General features: G+C 44.8%; 1 protein-coding gene across 1 annotated transcript; it reads left to right on the forward strand.

Moving 5' to 3' along the window:
- Nucleotides 1-467: 467 nt before the first annotated feature.
- Nucleotides 468-12,347, forward strand: GEM (GTP binding protein overexpressed in skeletal muscle). Its single transcript, XM_037131136.2, has 5 exons — nt 468-609; nt 1,957-2,296; nt 8,546-8,622; nt 9,425-9,629; nt 10,983-12,347. Exons 1-5 carry the CDS (start codon nt 589-591, stop codon nt 11,258-11,260), a joined length of 921 nt encoding a protein of 306 aa, XP_036987031.2. The 5' UTR covers nt 468-588; the 3' UTR covers nt 11,261-12,347.
- The last annotated feature ends 7,341 nt before the right edge of the window (nt 12,348-19,688 follow it).

The following is a 19,688-nucleotide window of genomic DNA, read 5'->3' on the forward strand; positions in this document are numbered from 1 at the left end:
CAGTTTTCCTTGCAGAAGATGCGGCTCACACTGTCCTGGCCACTCAAGGTGGCTGCAGGACGTCTCCGTGCCCCTGGATGGTCCCTATTTTCTTTTTCTTTCTTTCTTTTTGTTGTTGTTACTTGTTTGTTGGTTTGTTTGCTTGTTTTTAGCAAAGCCGGGCGCACAGCCGAAACCTGCCTTTTCCTCCATCCTTTTCCAGGCAGTTCGCAAGTGCTTTGCCAGTAAGCTTGGAGAAGTGGCACTTAACTTGGTGTATTTTTCCATCTCCCGGAGTCCACGAGATAAAATAAAACAAAACAAAATAAACTGCCAGCTTGGGATTGCATTGTTATTTTTCAAAAGGGGCTAGCAGTCACATGACTGCGAGCAACTGCTTTAGCAAAGCGGCTGCAACTTGAAGTTTGCTGCAGAGCAGCCCCTCCCTCCTGGGGCGCTGACGTCACGGAAAAGCCCTGCGCGGGCTATAAACGCGGAGCCGAGCCGCGCGGCTGCGGGCCGAAGCCGACCGCGTCTCAGCGAGAGTACCCCGCGCTCTTCGGCCCTGATTCGCGGCGCGCACCCGCGTGCGGACGCACAGATACGCGGATGCCCTCCTGGCCGAGCCAGGTAAGGGTCGCTTCCGGAGGGACCCTCCTATGGCCGCCAAGAGGGAGTGATTGGGTTGGGAGTGGGCGTTCCCAGCCCCAAAACTTTGAGAACAGTGCTCCTGGAACCTGCTGTCCGCTCTGGTTTTTCCCAGCAGAGGCAGACTTTAGGATTCAAAGGAAGCCAGTTGTTACCAGCAGGTTCTTTGGTTCAGTTCTGTGGGAGGGTCACCTCTTCCTAGAGGGCAGCCGTCAGAGGTACTCCATACCTTTGTTGTTTAGATAAAAGCATGCCAACTGAGGCGCTGCTTGTAAGATTAAGAAACCGGGCCGGTCATCCTGGCTAGAGGCCGATGTGTTGGGGTGTGGGGCGAGGGGGAGTGTCGGTGCTCTTCTTTCAGGAGTGGGTCTGGCTGATTAAAATGAAAATGCTTCTGCTGTATCTCCAGTATCCCAGCGGAACAGACCTCTGTGCCAGGGGAGGGAGTCTTGCAAAGGGAAAGCTATTGCCAAGTTGTTGAATGTCATTTAGGAGAGTCTTTGGTCCTTTGCTTTGCTCCAAGGTGGAAATCTGAGTTGAATTAAGGAACTCTGGGAGAGGACGTGGTGTAATGAGAGGAAAGCATTTTCTCTGCAAATTTGATAGGTCTGAATGGGAGCAAGTCATTTCCCTGCCAGAATGACAAGGCTTGAGGCTGGGATTTTTAAAATGTGGTATCTGTGGGCAAGAGGGCAGAGCTGAGGCAATAAGCCTCAAACAAATTCTTTATCGCTTCCACATAATAGCTTATTCAGGCAGTTGGAGAGTATTATGGCAACTTGACTAAACATGGAAGTTCCAATAAGTGCTTGTCTGGTCCAGCCAGGGGGAGTGATGTCATTGCCTCGTGTTTCCCACCAAGGCACAAAAGCCTGCTGGCCGCTGGTGCAATGAAGAGCCATGTTTAGACAAGAGCAGCTAACCTGGCCCACTGGTTCCCAGCTGCATTAGCTCGTGGATTTTCAGGCCATTCCTGGAGGCTGTGGTTCCTTCTTGCTGCCTCTGTGTCATCTCTGAGTGGGGGTCCCAAGGCTTCCTTGAGGACGGAGGAAGCTCCAGGGTAGTGGATGATGCTAACGGTACTGTTTCTCTTTGCAGATGACAATCTGAGGAGCTAATTACTCATTTTGAGTGTGTATGTTGGTGTGTGTGTATGTGTGTCCAGTTGAAAGCCTGTTGGATTTGGGGACTGTTTCACTGGTGTTCCTTATGTTAGGGCTATTTGGATCTCACTCCATTTAAAAGAATGTCACTGATTGCTGACTGTGAGACCCCCGGGCTGTTGCTCATGCTTACTACTGCTAACATTTTGGCCACTTTGCTCTCCAGGACCCAACAATGACTCTGAATAATGTCACCATGCGCCACAGCACTGCGGGCATGCAGCCCCAGCAGCAGCGCTGGAGCATCCCTGCGGATGGCAGGCATCTGATGGTCCAGAAAGAGCCCTACCAGTACAGCCAGTACAGCCATCACCCTGTTGCCCCTGAGGACCACTGCCGCCAGAGCTGGTCCTCCGACTCCACGGACTCAGTCATCTCCTCTGAGTCGGGGAACACCTACTACCGGGTGGTGCTCATAGGGGAGCAGGGAGTGGGCAAGTCCACTCTGGCTAACATCTTTGCAGGCGTGCATGACAGCATGGACAGCGACTGTGAGGTACTGGGAGGTAGGTGGCTCAGCCCCAGCAGGCTTCTGTCCGTCAGCAGTGGCCCAGGCAGAAAGAGCAAGTGGGTGGGTCATTTATCTGCAGAGCTGAGAGCTGCGATTATGCATTCTCAGCACTGGCCAGGAAGCTAAGTCCCCAGAAAAGCCCTGGCACAGGCCCATGGGACAATAAAACAAAAGTACTTATAGATAAAATTCTGGGCCAGAAGGGGAATTTCTTAGATTCCAGCTCTAAAAGGACAGGGCATGGGGTGGGGGTGGGTGGGCACTGATTAAAGAGGGCGGAGCTAGTGGGTCAGGCTCCCACCTCAGGCTTTTGCCAACTCTGCGCTGGACCTTTCAAGAGAACAGTGAGGACGTGGCTTTTCCCCATGGTTACTCCTAAAACCACACTGAAAAGCGGGTGCATCAGTTCATTTCCACCAGTGTTAGAGGTTTTGAGGGTGTAGGAAGGTTTTTAGTCTGTATTTGGAATAGTACAATATTTTTTAAAGTTTTTTGAATGACAGCAATAATGATACATATGTTCATATAGAGTTTTACAGTTTTTCAAGACAATTTTCCCTGTACAATCTCATTTAAAGTATTTACTATTTAAGCCCTGCCTACTTCCAGGACTGATTTGAGGTGACATAGACTCCAAAGTGCACATATGCCTCAGATATGCGTAATGCGTAGTGTGGTATTCTGGGAAGTGATGTGAAGATCCTAGTTGTCAGTGGTACTCATACTGTGTCTTTCAGCCATGGCTTCCATCTCAGCATACAGGGTGGTTGCAGAATATTTCTATTTGCAGCAGTAGATAAGAAGAAGGAACCTTCCAGTGCTTGCCCAGGTGGCGTGGTCTATGTGTACACTCATTGCGACTCACCACTGAGTCACTGAGTTCTGCCCTGTATTCGTTGCATAGGAATCTTGCTCCATCCTTAGTATTGTCTCCCCACTTCCACTAAGTGTTTATTATTCTTGACTGTCTCCAATGTCAAAGAATTCACTGCTTCATAAGGCAAGCTCCTGAACTGGGCTATAAATGATGACTTATTAGAACATTGATTTCTTAGGCTGGAATCTCAGGAACTATAGCTAAATGAGAATCAAGGGAGGGATGGGGTCAGTCTTGTATACTTGCTTTTCTTTCTTTGTGAAGGCTGGTGGATGACTGGCCATGGGAGAGACGGAGTAACCCCGTCTGGAGTGCACATGTGCACTGGGGGAGGCACTTGGTTTGGGTGTCTTGTATTTGCTGCTGTTGGTTTTGGCCCTCACAAAATTTTGTACTCATGTGAGTAAACCGTGTCTCCGGGGTACCAAGTGGGTTAACTGGGATTAGAACCTAGGGTTTTATCATCTTAGTTTGGCGTCGTTCTCATTCCGCCATTGACGGGGAACCTATGTGCCAGGCACTGTGCTAAGTACTTCCTATAAGTATTTTTGATAATGTTTATAAAATTTGAACCAATTTGCTACTTATTATCCCTGTTTTACAGGTGAAAAAAATGGAAGCTTAGGAAGTTAGGTGACCTACCCAGGGTGAAAAAGCTAGTCCATGGTATAGTCAGGACTCAAAGGTAGTTGTTGACCCCAAATCTTATGTCCCTTCACTGTTCCCTGCAGCCCTTGGATTAAGCGTCCAAGTGCTATTAAGTAGGACAGCATTTTGGGCTGGGATCAGCCACATGCCTGGCTCTGTCTGAGTCTGTGGTCACCCGTGGTGACTAAGGTACAGCCTACCCTCTTAGAAGCCACTAAATGTCAGTGGCTATAATTCAGAACAGGGTGAAACTCATGAATACCTTAAAAAGTAACAAAAAATCTCCTTTGGGGATTGATATAAGGAAGAGATTAACAGAAAGCTTTTGTTTTTGTTTTTAAGAGGGAGGAATTGTAAAAGTTAGTGGATAGCAGACTTTCAAAATGTTGGTTGGAGTGGAATGGTATTTATGTGGAAGGTGCTGTTCCGTAGGCATCATAGAGGGTTAAGAAGACCAACTATACCTGACAATGGAAGGCAGGCTTCTGTTTGGGAAACCTCTTTGTTTAATGGAGGGAGAGAGGGGAAGACTGCTTTCCATATCTCTTCAAATAGAGAATCTTTTTTTTCCCCTTTTTATTTGGATGGCACTGGTTAACAAAATCATATAGGTTTCAGGTGCACAGTTGCACAGCACATCATCTGTACACTGCATTGTGTGTTCACCACCCCAAGTCAAGTCTCCTTCCATCATTAATTATCCCCCATACTCTCTTCCACTCCCCCCACTACCCACCCCCTAGCAAACATCACAATGTTGTCCAAGTTCATGCATTTATTTTCCAAATAGAGAATCTTTGACAACAAGAAGCTTCTCAGGTGACCTGTCTAATGTGTCCTCCTATTTGAGTAGCCTAATTTATACGTATAGGATTGCATCCCTTATTTGTAGATGACTGTTGGAATCACTAGTTGGCTTTATGTTTCCCAAGGGGAGGATTTTGCAAGGCACATCCTATACTGTTCTTTTTTTCAGCATTAATCTTAGGCAAAAAGTCTACACAATACTCTCATCACTACTTCTCCTAATAAAGATGGATGTTGTACAGATATACTGCAATAATCTTATGACCGTGTACGCATTTAATGCCATTCATTCATTTATTCATTCATTCATTCATTCATTCATTCATTTCCAAACAGTTACTGAACAGATACCATGGACTTGGTGAAGCACGGTGGGACACGTAGGGTCATGGGGCTTCTTCCCCAATGATACAGTTTATGCAGCGGAGATCAGATACACACCAACTATAACTCAGGATAGAGTGTGATAAGTGTCTTGAAAGAGATACAAGGACAGCGCTGTGGGAATTCGGAGGAGAAAAGGTTACTTCTGGCTGTGGAAATGAGAAAAGGGTTCAGGGAAGAGATGGTCTCTAAAAACAACTAGGCTGTGGAAGTTTTCAGATAGGTGAGAAGGCACCGCACATGCACACAGGCAGTACCCGAATGAGCACTGGACTCACCGTCTGATGATGTGGGCTTGGATCCCAGCTTCCACAGTGAATCAGCTGGTGCTCTTGCATGAGATATGCTCCTCAGGCTTCCTCATTAGTAAAATAGGGACAATAGCTACTTCACAGGTGCTAAGAACATTGAAGGAGATTACATCTTAAACGCATGTTGCATAGTGCCTGGCACATAACAAGTATGAAATGAACATTAGTTAGAGCTGATTCTGAACTTATCATTCCCTCTCCCTGGGCCTGTCTTCCAAAACTGGCACTTTCATTGCTTGTAATCCCCATCCACTTTGGTCACTCTTAGCAGGGGCCCGTGAGACGCACAGAGGAGACATGAGCCACTAAAGGAGAGGACAGTGTTCTTAGAGCAGGTGTTCCTTCCAGGGTTCCTCGGAATCCCTTGGGCTGTGAAAGCTAAAAGCAGGTGAGAGTTTTGGGGGAGAGGGTTGCTGGAGCCTCAGAACCTTTGAGGGGCTGCAGGGCCTGGTTTGAGAACTGTGCACGTGTTACGCAGAGCACTTAAGCCAATGTGGGGCAGGAGGGTCCTCCAAGTGCAATGGGGGCCACAGGAGGAAAGACAAATCTGGGTGCACAAGCCTGGGGAATGTGGCTATTGGCCACAGTTACCCAGTCATAGAAACTGCATCCCACCCCATCAGTTTGACTTGTCTTGATACACTGAGTGGGAGCACATACCCTCAGGGGCTTCCATGGAGAGCACCAGGGATGGAGAAATGAGAACATCCCCCACCCAGGTTACTGAAAAGCCTGAGGCGCCAATGGGCTTCAACCTTTTCTCCACACACCTGAACCCAGGGAAAATGTCAAAGGACTCTTCTAGAATTTCATATTCTTTTATTTTCCCTCTCCTCACCTGATTAGCACTGGAAAAAGCTAAAAGGGAGTGACTGAGTGAGGAAGAGAAACCAGAGCTTAGCAGTTAGTGAGGAGGCTGTGTGGCAGAATGCTTTCTGTGTTTGGAGACTCCTCGGGGTACGTAGCTGGAGGCAGTATTTAAACCCCTGTGTGGGGCAAATGCACAAAGCAGGGTGGTGATGTATCGTTTTAGGCTTCAGAATTTCCAACGCAATGATTTTCAGGCAGTGGGAAGTCCAGACAGAACGCTCCTGTCAGGAACCTTCCAGAACAGCGGAGCCGTTTGGCTCTGCTTTTACAGATGCAATCCTTAGTCCACTTTTCTGTTAACTTGTTCTGATACCTCTCAAACCAAGAGACAGTTTGTGTGCTTTTCCCTTAGCTGTTGGAGTGCAGTACGTTTTTATTTCAACTACTAGGGATTCAAGGGAGTCCCTTGTACCTGCTTTTGAGTGGTGGGCGGAGGGCAGAGAAAGTGCTTTTGTGTTTCCTTGATTTTAGAGAAAGCACCCCACCTGCCTGCTTGTTCTGTTACACAGGCTCTGAGTTACACAGCCATTTGGTTATATTGGTTTGCCTGTTGAGGTCATGAGGCTTTGCCCCCCAGGAAGGAGGTCCCATGCATGTTGAGCATTGTGGGAAGCAAACACGATGGGCGGTGGGTGTAACCAGCGTTTAATGGCCCGGTGGGAAACAGTTACCACTGACGAGGGCAATGACACCTAACCGACAGAAAGCCGTTCCTGGTTAACTTTCTTCTCATCTGTCCACGTCTTCCTTTCTTTCCCTTTCCTGACTCTAGTTCCTAGAGATGAAGAAACAGTAAACCAGGAACATTGTTTTTTAGAATCCCTGGTGCCCCCAATGTAGTACTCATAAGCTAGGATTTACTGACAGCTGGAGTATGGCAAGAGCCAACTGCTGGCATCTGCAAGAGTGATGATAACAGGTCACAGGTATTGCCTTTCTATTCTGTATGTAGTTTCCACATAGCCCTAAGGTGTGGATACTTTTATCAGTCCCATTTCACAGCTGGAGGCCCAGAGAGCTTAAGTGGTCCAGAACCACATAGTTAATAGGGGATGGCACTCAGATTCTAATTTAGGTTTGACTGTGCTCAGAGCCACAATGCCATATTTATGATTCATTCATTCATTCATTCATTTGATAAGTATTTACTGAGCACTTGACATACAGCAGGCACTGTCCTGAGTGCTGGGCATGATAGCAGTGAACAGTGAACAGGTGCCCATCTATGCCTTAACAGTCTGGGAGAGAGGGGAACATAGAATAACAAAATTAATTAAATGGGTTGCATGTTGAATAGAGATGAGCACAATAATGAAAATAAAACAGGAGTAAGGATTATGAGTGGAGAAGAGGTGTCGAGCTTTCAAATAGATGGTCAGGGAATGCCCCATCCAGAAGCAGGTAAGGGAACAAGTCCTTTGGACATTTGAGGGAATAGATTCCAGGCAAAAAGAACAGCAAGAAAAATGGGAAAAAATCATTATAAAAATTACAAGTTTCAAATGATGAAATTCAAAATAGGAAGGCTCATTGTGAAAATAGAGTGGAGTGGGCTCAGTTTTGGAGTTGATGGGAGTCTTGCAAAGATTCCAGTTAACGCAGTCCCCCGCCCTGGGCCCTGAGTTTGCTGGGCTGGAGCTGCTCTGGCCCATGGCACTGTGCTCACCCTTCATCTGCACTCAATCTGGGCTTAAGTGTAGAAAGGAAAGTTTCCATTACCAAGTAGAACTGGAGGTTGCCCTGTATGTAGAAAAACAAGCCTGTTTATTCCGAGGGAAACATTTTTTTTTTTAAGGAGGAAAACTTTAACCAAAACAGGGATAGTCTCAAGATTTTTTTATTGCATGTCTCAAAAGAAGAGAAATGCCTTTGAGCTCAAAGTTCCTGAAATTGCTAGTGAATGTTCAGTAATCACCCCACTGAAAGGTATAGTGGATTTCCTTGTAAGGCTTACGAACGGGGCTCACAGCTCCACCGGGCAGCCAGTGTTTTCTCATGGCATCAGAGCTTGAATCTGAGTCAAAACCTCTAATGTGCATTTACACTCCTAATGGTTTTCCTGTATAAAAGGTCCAGGAATGATGAAAACGAGTGCCTTTCGCTGCAAGGCACTGTGGTTTAGGGATATACATATCCAGGGGACTTAGGCATCCTGTTTATAGCACTAGAGGAATATGTGCAGACTATTGTTCAAGGTGATAAAATGTCTGCCTTTATGGATATCTGGATATTTATAATTAGTTACATATTTAGTATATGTATTTGCTAGCATATTTTTTTACACGATCCTCTTATATAAGGGTGTTATTATTTGTCTGACTCCATATCACTGTTCTTTCTTTTCTAGAAGATACATATGAGCGAACACTGATCGTCGATGGGGAAAGTGCAACAATTATCCTCCTGGACATGTGGGAAAATAAGGTATGAGGAGCCCAGAGCTCTCTGCATACTCCTTCAGGGTTTGCCTTCCAACAGGCTGTTGGGTATGAGGGTGACCTTGACCTTCTTGGTGTTCCAGATGAGGTAGGCTCATTTTCTTGATTAAAAGCTTTTCCTTCTGAAGTATGAGACTGTTGTCAGGAACCAGGTCATTCACAAATGAGCTTTGAATAATAAGCAGGTTGCAGTGATTTGCCCTTAGTTGTATTAAAAATATTAAAAAATGATATTTGTTTTAGGAAAAGTGCCAACAAGTATGAATGGTAATTTTAAATGATGTAAAACCACATTATATGAAGTTGACAGTATCAGTCCTAGCCTTCAGCACTTGCTTTTTAAAGATTTGGGGCTTCTGTGCATATACTCTTATGCTACACTTTTTGTCTGTTGAGAACTCTCCTATTCTCACAGAGGGTTCTTAATTTTACCACTTGGGAAAGACAAAAAGGAGTCTTTTGTAAGTCAGAAAAAGCACATTTTTAGTAGCTTCGGTAGAAAATGGAAATAATGTTTAGTAGAGACATTGTCTAATTTATCAACTCAAGCTGTAGGACGGACTGGACAGTAAAATCTTTTTGGCATTAGTACTTCAAGGGCCAGTGGTCTTTACAGCCACCAGACATCTGCAGATGTGGAAGACCAATGCATTTTGGGAGTTGGAATGAGTTTTCTTTCTTTCTCATATCAGCAGGGGTATTTTAGGATGCATATATTGTTTCTTTGCTAACTGATGCTTCATTTACCAGGCCAACCTGCGCTCACTGAAGGCCTTTCCTTTCATTAGGGGGAGAACGAGTGGCTCCAAGACCACTGCATGCAAGTTGGGGATGCCTACCTCATCGTCTACTCCATCACAGACCGAGCCAGCTTTGAGAAGGCCTCCGAGCTGCGAATCCAGCTCCGCAGAGCCCGGCAGACAGAGGACATTCCTATAATTTTGGTTGGCAACAAAAGTGACCTGGTGCGGTGCCGGGAAGTGTCTATTTCAGGTAAGAGGAGTGGTGCTAATACCTAGAGACAATCTCTGGGTCACCTGCATTTTCTTTCAAACAGCTGTTCTTCCCTTTCTCTTTCATGAAGTTGGTACCAGGGACTTGTTCAAATGCTCTACAGGGTTTTATGTGTACCCTAAGACTCCTACATCCCCAGTCAGTCACCTTTGCTGGGTGCTGCTCCTTTGTTCATCTGGTCTACCTGCAGGGAAGATACCATACTCAAGGGTTTACTGAAAGTCTCAAACCTTTTCTCCTGGTCCTTTCTATTTTCCAGGGAGATCTCAAGGGTTCAGAGAAGTAGAAATAGCATCTCCATGCAAGAATGATGGGAACTCTGATTTAGGGGAACTGTGAGAAAGAGTTTCATTGAGGATAAGAATTCTACTCAGGTTGCTCCTACCCTTTGCTTTCTAAATTTCAGTTAAGATATCTTTTATTGGGTTTGGTACAATGGTTAAAAATAGAATCCTGCATTGCAAGGCTCTGCTCAGGAGAAAAGAAACCTGTTAAAGGCTTAATGAACACACCTCGTTTGGGAATGTCTTACTCTTAGGAAATGAGTGTCTACAGTAATCATGTTTTTCAAACTAAACCTTGGACACATGGTTATTAAACTCAATGGGACACTTACAGTTCAGACTCTTCCAGAAAAGCTTGTTTGTATAGTTGGCTGTGACTATTATCATCTATTTGTGAATTCCTCAATATTTTTTCAAAATAGCTCTTCAAAAGTTCAAAAAGTTATTTTATTTTTCTTTAAAGAGAGAAAGCCAAGGAGTAGGATTCTTATTTTTCAATTCAGGACACTGAGTCAGGAGAAAAAGTTAAGAATGTGAGCTTGAGACCGAAGCAGGCCTGGTTCCATGTGCGCCTCTCACAGGCCATGCGAACTGCCTCAGGTTTTCAAAAGACCGCCCTGCTCCCCAGTTTCTGTATCTGAGAGGGGTAACCTATTTTTCAAGAATGTGATCATTAAAACTATTTATAAAGCAGTTCCCAGCACATAGTAAGTACAATACATTAAGGCTATGGTTTTTACTGTTATAATAAATATTACCATTTTGATGAAATGGGACCTTCATACAGTGGCTTTGGTGGACCCAGGTCTAAAGCCCATCTGTCCTGCTTCCAGGAATCTCCTTGTGAGAGTCTGCTTCTGTCTGTTCTGTCTCTGCCCTGGGAGGACCATGGCCCAGGGGCCTCCCAATGCTCACTGCATGTCTCACTGCCTTAAGCGTTACAGCGAGGACCATTTAAAAGTGTGAATCCTCCAGCTTGGCTTCGGGCTATGTGAGGTCACACTCTGCAGCCCCCCTAACTTTCTTCTTCCCTCTGTCCTCTCCTCAGAAGGGAGAGCGTGTGCGGTGGTGTTTGACTGCAAGTTCATCGAGACCTCCGCAGCTGTCCAGCACAACGTGAAGGAGCTGTTTGAGGGCATTGTGCGACAGGTCCGCCTTCGGCGGGACAGTAAGGAGAAGAACGAGCGGCGACTGGCCTACCAGAAGAGGAGGGAGAGCATCCCCAGGAAAGCCAGGCGCTTCTGGGGCAAGATTGTGGCTAAAAACAACAAAAATATGGCCTTCAAGCTCAAGTCCAAATCCTGCCATGACCTGTCTGTTCTCTAGGCACCCAGAGTCACCCAGATGTCTCCCTGATGGACATCGTTGAAGGCCATTGGGACCGATAATCTATATTAGATTGGATCATTGAATATTGTTAGATGTGGCTTCCCCTAGTGCAGCAGGGAATTAATGTGTTAGCCTCATGGGCAACAAAATGCATGGGAATTGAAAGATCTTTGTAAAGAGTCAGTATTTGCAGGAAAGGCCTGACTGTGCTACCTGAACACCCAAGACTCATTGGAGGATGTGTTTGGTGTTCACAGGTATTTCCTCTTCCCTTTGGATGGTAGAGAATTGAAGCATATAAAAAATGCTTAGATAAAGAACTTCACATTATTAAAATTTTCTCCAGTGTGCTGATATGTGAATTTGAGGCCAGTGGGTCATGAACAAATATAGGAACCTGTCAGAGGGCTTATTCAAATGAGGGAGAACTTCCTTCTCTGTACCTTATATTCCTGGAGCTAGGACCGTGGAATTGGGCTCATTGTGACTATTATTGCTCCATCAGGCTGTGAAAAGAAATGATGGCGCTTGCTGGAAACTAAAGCTTGCAAACCATTTTTGTTCGGTGCCCACAGCTGGGGATCCAGAAATTTGTAGAACTGGGAACTGATACATGTACCACTGTGGATTTCACAAAAGTATATGTGTACTTCTTTATCTTATAATTTTTTATTTCGGGGAATTTATTTTCATCAAATTCAACTTAGTTAAACCACCTTTTATGTTTCATTCTTTTTACACTCATAAGGCCATGATAAAAAAATATGTGTAACATCCGGATTATTGGTAATCTGGAGTGCAAAAAGCCAAAACTTTAAATAAAATCAAAGGTCTGAATTTTTATAAAACACAAAACATAAATACTTCCAGTACTTTGAGTTGACACTTGTATGCCACAGCTCTGCTCTATTTATTGTTATTTTGCAAAACAGTAACCATTTTAACATTTGATAAAGCATATTTATGACATATTTCTTAGTAAGAAAAATGTCCATTTTATTACCATTTTCTATCTTTTTCAGAATATGCAAGTTTTTACCTATATGTCTTATAATAAAAGAAATAAAATCTTTGAAAAAAGGTATTCTTAAATGTTTTTCCTCCCCAGACAAGATAATTATGATTACATATTTTGATATAGCTTTTAGAATAAGCACATTCTAAAGAAATGTACCTTTTGTTTTATTTCTTCCTTTCATGAGCCATAGCCCAGTGTTTACCTGCTTTAGAGAGTACCCCTGACGTCTCCTTCTGGAACCACGAGTCACAGTAATGCAAAGTCATTTTTGGCAGATACAGTTGGGAAGTATTAGGGGGAGTCATTTAAATGCTAAGTTACAGTAAAAGCCAGATTGATTTTTTTACTTTGGCAAATTCCTGGCTGGACAGATGGTCCTTGTTTTGCTCCCTGAAGGCTCATGGACCTATGCTTGACTAACGCATTAGAGGAAATTATAAAGGATTAGGAGAAAAAAAAAAGAAACCAATGATTTTCAGCCTGAGATCTAGCCAGGCAAGGGTTTAACGAAATTCCCCCCTCTGATGGTATTATGATGTGACGTTAATTGTGTGACATCTACCCAGTGGTGTGGTATGCAGCCCTCTCGCTGAAATGGAGTTTACTCGTGTTCCCTTTCTGCATCTCTGGCTCTTACATATTCCCTCTCTCATTCTCCCCTCCTTCCTTACCTTCCTGAGTTTGTCATCAGACCTACTAATAGTGGCAATCATGGGGCCTTGCATGTTGACTGAGGTGACACAGTTTTAAAAGACGTCTCTGCTGAACTTCATTGGCCCGTTCGCCTCCTCTCCCAAGCTGAGAGCAAGAGTACCCATCTGTGTACTTTACATCTTTGAATTGCACGAGGAAATGGTACGGGGAAGTGATGAGGAGTGATTCAGGTTACACAGGCCTGGGGGAGAGCTTGGCTGGGCCACTTAGCATGGGTATCTTTGGAGCAGTTACAGGTTAAACTTTTCTGGCCATTGGTGTTTTCAGCTACAAAATGGGGTTGCTAATAATACCTACCTTTTAACCTGCCACACAGTAGGTAAAGAGGTCAAGAGATGTCAATTTTCATTCCTGCCTGTCTTCCATTGTGCATCAGTTAGAGTCTGCCTCCCTCCATTGGGATGGAAGTCCTTAATGTCAGGGACCACCACTTCACTTCCTGTTTTCTCTCACTAGTCTCTCTTCAGTGCAGTGCCTTGTATCTGTCAGGGCCTTTATAGTGTTTCACCTTGAATAGATTCTGTCAATGGGCTCATGGGGTTGGCGGGCGATTTTACAGCAAACATTAAAGAGGATAAATGACTTGTCCAAGTTCATTCCGATGTTAAGCATCCAAGTCAGGACTAGAGTCCAGATGCAGCTCCAAGTCATTTGCATATTCAGTATACAAAACTTTCCCACAGACACAGCCCTTTTAATGCCATGTATTCCCATACACACTACACACACGCAAACACAGGCACAGCACAACCTTCCATACAGCACACACATACACATAATGAATAAGGCACGCATACATTGAACATCAAGCATACCACATTCACCCTACACGTACCCATTCTTTTTTTTTAATTTCTTTTTTTATTGATTATGCCATTACAGTTGTTCTATTCCCCCCTTCATTCCCCTCCACCCTACCCCCGTCCCCACCATTACCCCCCCTTTAGTTTATGACCATGTGTCTCAAGTTCTTTAGATTCTATATTTCCCATACTATTCTTGCCCCCCCCATCAATTTTCTACCTACCATCTATGCTACTTATTTTCTGTACCTTCTCCCCCTTCTCCTCCTCCCACTCCCCTGTTGCTAACCCTCCTTGAGATCTTCATTTCTATGTTTCTGCTCCTGATCTAGCTGTCCTTTTAGTTTGCTTTTGTTTTAGGTGTGGTTGTTAATAACTGTGAGTTTGCTGTCCTTTCACTGTTCATGTTTTTTTAACTTCTTTTTCTTAGATAAGTCCCCTTAACATTTCATATAATAAGGGCTTGGTGATGATGAACTCCTTGAATTTGATCTTATCTGAGAAGCACTTTATCTGTCCTTCCATTCTAAATGAAAGTTTTGCTGGATAGATCAACCTTGGTTGTAGGTCTTTGGATTTCATGACTTGGAATACTTCTTTCCAGCCCCTTCTTGCCTGTAAGGTCTCTTTTGAGAAATCTGCTGACAGTCTGATAGGAACTCCTTTGTAGGTGACTGTCCCCTTATCTCTTGTTGCTTCTAGGATTCTCTCCTTCATTTTAATCTTGGCTAATGTAATGATGATGTGCCTTGGTGTGTTTCTTCTTGGGTCCAACTTCTTTGGGACTCTCTGAGCTTCCTGGATTTCCTGGAAGTCTATTTCCTTTGCCAGATTGGGGAAATTCTCCTTTATTATTTGTTCAAATAAGTTTTCCACTGGTGGCTGTTCCTTTCCCTCTTCTGGTACCCCTATAATTCGGATGTTGGAGTGTTTAAAGATGTCCTGGAGGTTCCTAAGACTCTCCTCATTTTTTTGAATTCTTGCTTCTTCACTCTTTTTTGTTTGGCCATTATTTGCTTTCTTCTGGTCCACTCCATTGATTTGAGTCCCAGTTTCCTTTTCATCGCTATTGGTTTCCTGTGCAATTCCATTCATTTCAATTAGTTTCGCCTTCATATGTTTGTCCAATTTGTGGCTATAATCAACCAGTTCTGTGAGGATCCTGATGACCAGTGTTTTAAACTGTGCGTCTGAGAGTTTTGCTATTTCTTCATCGCTTAGATTTATAGGCTCTGGGGCTTTGAGATCTTCTTGAGCCATTTTTGGTCTGTTCTTGCCTATTAAGTATGAGTAGCAGAGCCTTGGACTCTCAGGTCGCTGGGTTATGACGCTGTATGTGGAGGCGGGGTCAGAGCCAGGAAATGGCGGCGCCAGTCCCATAGTCTCACCGCCCACTCCCTTGCTTGTCTATCTGCAGAGGAAAGTGCGACCATAGTCAACCCGCAGCCCTGCTCCCTCGTTGTTTCCCCGCGATGGCTTGCTGAGTCGCTTACTAGGTCCAACCCTGCACCTGGGTTCCGTGTGCCCGAGTCCGTCTGACCAAGTTTTTCTGTGCAACCTGGCTCTGACAGCTGCTGGTTTCTCCCCTCTTACCGGTCAGGCTGAAGAATTTGTTGTTATCAGACTTCCTAAAAGTTCAATTTTCTGTGTTCTGGCTGTATTTTCTGTTGCTAATATTTAATTGTCTCTAAACTTGGTTGTGAGAGAAGGTACAGCGTTTCCACCTATGCCTCCATCTTGGCGGAAGTCTCCACATACCATTCTTTGTCTACCATATTCTCTGTTCTCAGATTTGACCTTCCTCCTCACTTATTTCTGACCTTCAAAGTCAATGGCCAACAGCTCCCGTGCCTCCTAAGCTTAAGGATGCACTCAGGATTGCTGCACCGTGCTCCCTCAGCTTGTATCAGGGCAGACAGCGCAGGTTGCACTGCCACCCGAGAGGCTGTTTGGTGAATAACTACAATTCTGGAGCCACACAGACCCGGTTTGTAATCTGGTTTCATCACCTACTGGATGTGTGACCAGGAGTAACTTTCTTATCTTTTAGCCTCAGTTTCCCCATCTGTGACATGGTAATAACAATGAAGTCTGTTTCACGGGGGTGTGGGAGGATAGTGTGAGACCTGCAAAGGTGTACGTTATTGTCCCAGGTGAGCGCTGACCCCTTCTATCAAGTGCAGCCTTCGTCTACTCATGTGTTCTTCAGACGTTATCGGGCATCCGCGCACCAGCAGGTATTGGGTACATAATGATAAGGGAAATATTGTTCTGGTCCTTGGTGCCCTTGAGAGTAGTTAATTTGTTCTGAAAAGCCAAAGAAGGTGGCCTTGGACACAGGAAAAAAGAAAAGAAAAAAACCGACTCTGGGGGACATACCTGGAAGGGACTGGATTTGTTGCCATTAGCTAAAACTCAAATGAAGAAAAAATTATTATTAAAATGATTGAATTTGGTGTGGAAAAGTAAATTGGGCTATTTTAAAAAATTCCATTTTGAAGAAGTGGGAGCATGGGGGAAAGATTTTGTTCTTAAGCGCCCTACATTTTGGCTTACTAATTCATGATGAACTTTTCAATACAAGGAAAGAGACAGGAGATTATGAATTCGCTTGGCCAGATTTGTGGAGCCACTGCTTGTACAAAGTGCTCGGAAGAATGCATGGTGGGAAAAGGCAGTTTTGCCATTAAGAATCTCATGATATAGTTATGATATAGCTAGCCTATGGTGTAGTTGTGAATAGTGGTGCAAGTGGGTTGTTGTGGTAAATGATGACAACTGCACAAAGCCTAGAATATGATGTAGAAGATAAGAAGGGCCAGCAGAGACATGTGCAGTAAGGCAGCTGGATCTTGGGTGGGAAAAAAATTTTTGCTTGACTGGTGCAATCATGGTGCCCCCTTGGAGGAAGTGGCATTGAGCTGGATCTTAGAGGCCACTTGAGATTTCAACAGGTAGGGTTGGTTGAAGGAGAGAAAAGGGGAAAGATTGGTCTATGTAAGGAGCAATAACAAGAAGAAGGGCAGAGAGGCAGGAAAGAGAAAAATCTGTGTTGAAAACTTGAGAGAAGTCCAATTTGGCCAGGATTTTCTGAGGGGTGGTTAAGTGAAGTGAAATGTGTGAAGCTTAGTATCAGATAGACGTAGTTTCAAATTCTTACTTGTTGGGTGTAGTAAGTTGAATTGTGCTGCCCACCCCCAAATTCATGTCCACCTCAAAATGTGACCTTAATTTGGAAATAAGGTCTTTGTAGATGGGATTAGATAAGGATCCTGAGATGAAATCATCCTGGATTTATGGTAGGCCCTAAATCCAATGAGCTGTGCCTCAAGAGAATGGAGAGTGAGAGAGAGAGAGAGAGTTATTTGGACACAGAAGAAATGTATGGAGAAAAATGGGTGAAGACAGAGGCAAAGATTGAAGTGATGCAGCTGCCAGCCCAGGACTGCCCGGGACACCTGGGACCATCAGCAGCTGTAGATTTCCAAGGGAGTAGGCCTTGTCGACAGCTGATTTCAGATTTCTAGCCTCCAGAACTGCAAGAGAATACATTTCTGTTGTTTTAAGCCAGGAGGTTTATGGTAACATCAGGAGCCATGGAAAATGAAATACATCAGGTTATTAAGGGCAAGTTACTTAGCCTCAGTAAGCCTCAATTTCTTTATCTGAAATACAAGGATTATATTCATCTCAAAGGATTATAATGAGGATTAAATGTAAAGTGCTTAATTTATTCTAAGAGTTGGAGAGTGAGTAAACCAGAAAATAAGTCGGAGAGCAGCTGTAGAATACGGCGATTTGCAGGCTGAGAGGGTTGGATTTGCTTAAGAAGTCTTAGATATTTTCAAACAGGGGTGTGGCAAAGGAAGACCTGCTGCTTCGGGGCATCGCCCAGGACAGTTGCTCTGGCAGGCACTGGAAGGTATGAGACCCCCCCATAAGAAGACCAGTGGAGAAGCCACCAGAACATCAAGCCCAGTGTACTGAGTAACAGACTCCATGCGGAGGGAAGGAGGTCTACAGTGGGGAACCCTCCCCTCAGGAAGTCCATTTGAGGTGCTCATTGGACTTACAGAGTGCATATATCTGGCAGCGCTCAAAGTTTTGTACAAGGAGAATTCACAAAGCAATGTGTCCTAAAGCCTCGACAGCCAGGCGGCAGTGCAAATGACAGAGAGAGCAAGAGAAAAGCAGAAGAGTGGGCAGACCTAAGTGTCACCTGGGGCCCTGGTAACAAGATAACACCAGGGTAAGGGTGCGGATTCCAACTTTGTGACTGCCTAGAAAACAGCCACAGCACAGCAAGAGACTCTAACCATTAGTAATTGTCAGTCTAACCCCTGGGGAAATAAGGAAGTTAGTATTACTTACCTGCTTTTCTTGTGGCTAGAGAAAAATGTAGGCACACTAAGGACTTGAGGTTTTTAGCAAAGGAACACTGTTGTCAGCACTGGTGTCTCTGCGTGTACCTGCAAGTGCCCGTGTGTGTGCACGGGTGTTGGGGAGGGTTCAGTGGGGAAAGACAGGGCTTCCTCTACTAAAGGAAAAGTAGAGTACTGCACTCAGAGTAGCTTCCATGACCAATTAGATTCTCATTTCAGGTTCAGCTTGCCTCTCAGCTTCTGAAAATGGACAGTGTTTTTCTAAAGTAGCAACAACATAAAACATATGTGGTCCAATTTTCATATCTTGATTGAATTTGTCATGACTGACCATGCAGAGCTGTGTTTTAGAAGTCCCTGTGAACATGGAGGACAGAGTTTGGCCAGTGTGGCCTGGCAGGTATTGCCATGATTTTGGCCAGGTGCCTGGTTTATTAACTCTTGGTGCTTGAACGCTTCTGGCTTGAAATGGTTGGGAGCAGAAAGACATGGGGGCTGGGTAGGGGCCTGTGTGCATGGGGATGGCTTATCTTCCTTAGGGCATAGTTGTAAATCTGTCATTGATCTGAGGGTCTTTAGTGACTTTCAAAATGGGTGTTTTTTCATTTTCTGTTGCCAGCTGCCCCCTCTTCCTACTTCTCCAAATTCTATGCAGGCAACTATATTTCTTATCGTTTCAAGTCCTAGTGCTTGAGAATGAATGGCTGCCCACCAGGACCGCAGCAAACCCATCGGGCAAGGTGGAATGACCGCTTTTCAACTTGGCAGGCTGATCTGGGGCTTTCTGAAGACAGGTTTGGGGAGGGCTCTGACTAGCCTTGGGTCAGACCCTTCCCAGAGGGTCAGGTTTGGGACTGAATGACCCATGTGCCGAAGGCCACAAGCTGGGACACTGAGAATGAATGGGCTGTGGTGATGCTCCTGGTACCGAAGGTGTTTTCTAGAATGAAGCAGAGGCAAGAAACTGGAGATCCGGGACCAGCCTCTCCTCTTCCACAAACGTCACCACTGTGCTTCAGGATTGTTTCCTGTGTACACTGGAGAGGGTTGGGCTAAAACTATTAATTCAAAAATAAACATTCACCAAGCTTTGATTATGTAGCAGGGTCAATGGGAGAGGGATGTGACATTAAATAAAGCATGTACATGACCTTGTGAAGATGATTTCCAAGGTTGCTTGCCACTCACACATTCTGTGAGGCTGTAAAATGAGGCCTGACTTACAGCAGCCTTTGACCACTGTGCTTTCTTTCACATGAGTTACTACTACTGCACCGCGAGAGATGTTGCCCTTCCCACCGTGTGGGGGTCAAGTGACTTGTCTAAGGACACTCGGCTACTGAGCAGCAGAACTGGTATAAATCCAGATTTTCTGATTCTTATTCCTGTGCTCTCTGCTCTGGGGCTTGCTGTCTAGGAATCTGCTCCCGCCCAGTGAAATAATAGTAATCATTTGCCAGGCACTTACTGCTATACACATTATCTCATGGGCTCTGACAGAAATCTCA

Source organism: Artibeus jamaicensis, unplaced genomic scaffold (assembly GCF_021234435.1).
Source record: "Artibeus jamaicensis isolate MK-2021 breed Jamaican fruit bat unplaced genomic scaffold, CSHL_Jam_final scaffold_916, whole genome shotgun sequence".
In the NCBI taxonomy this organism is placed as follows: Eukaryota; Metazoa; Chordata; class Mammalia; order Chiroptera; family Phyllostomidae; genus Artibeus; species Artibeus jamaicensis.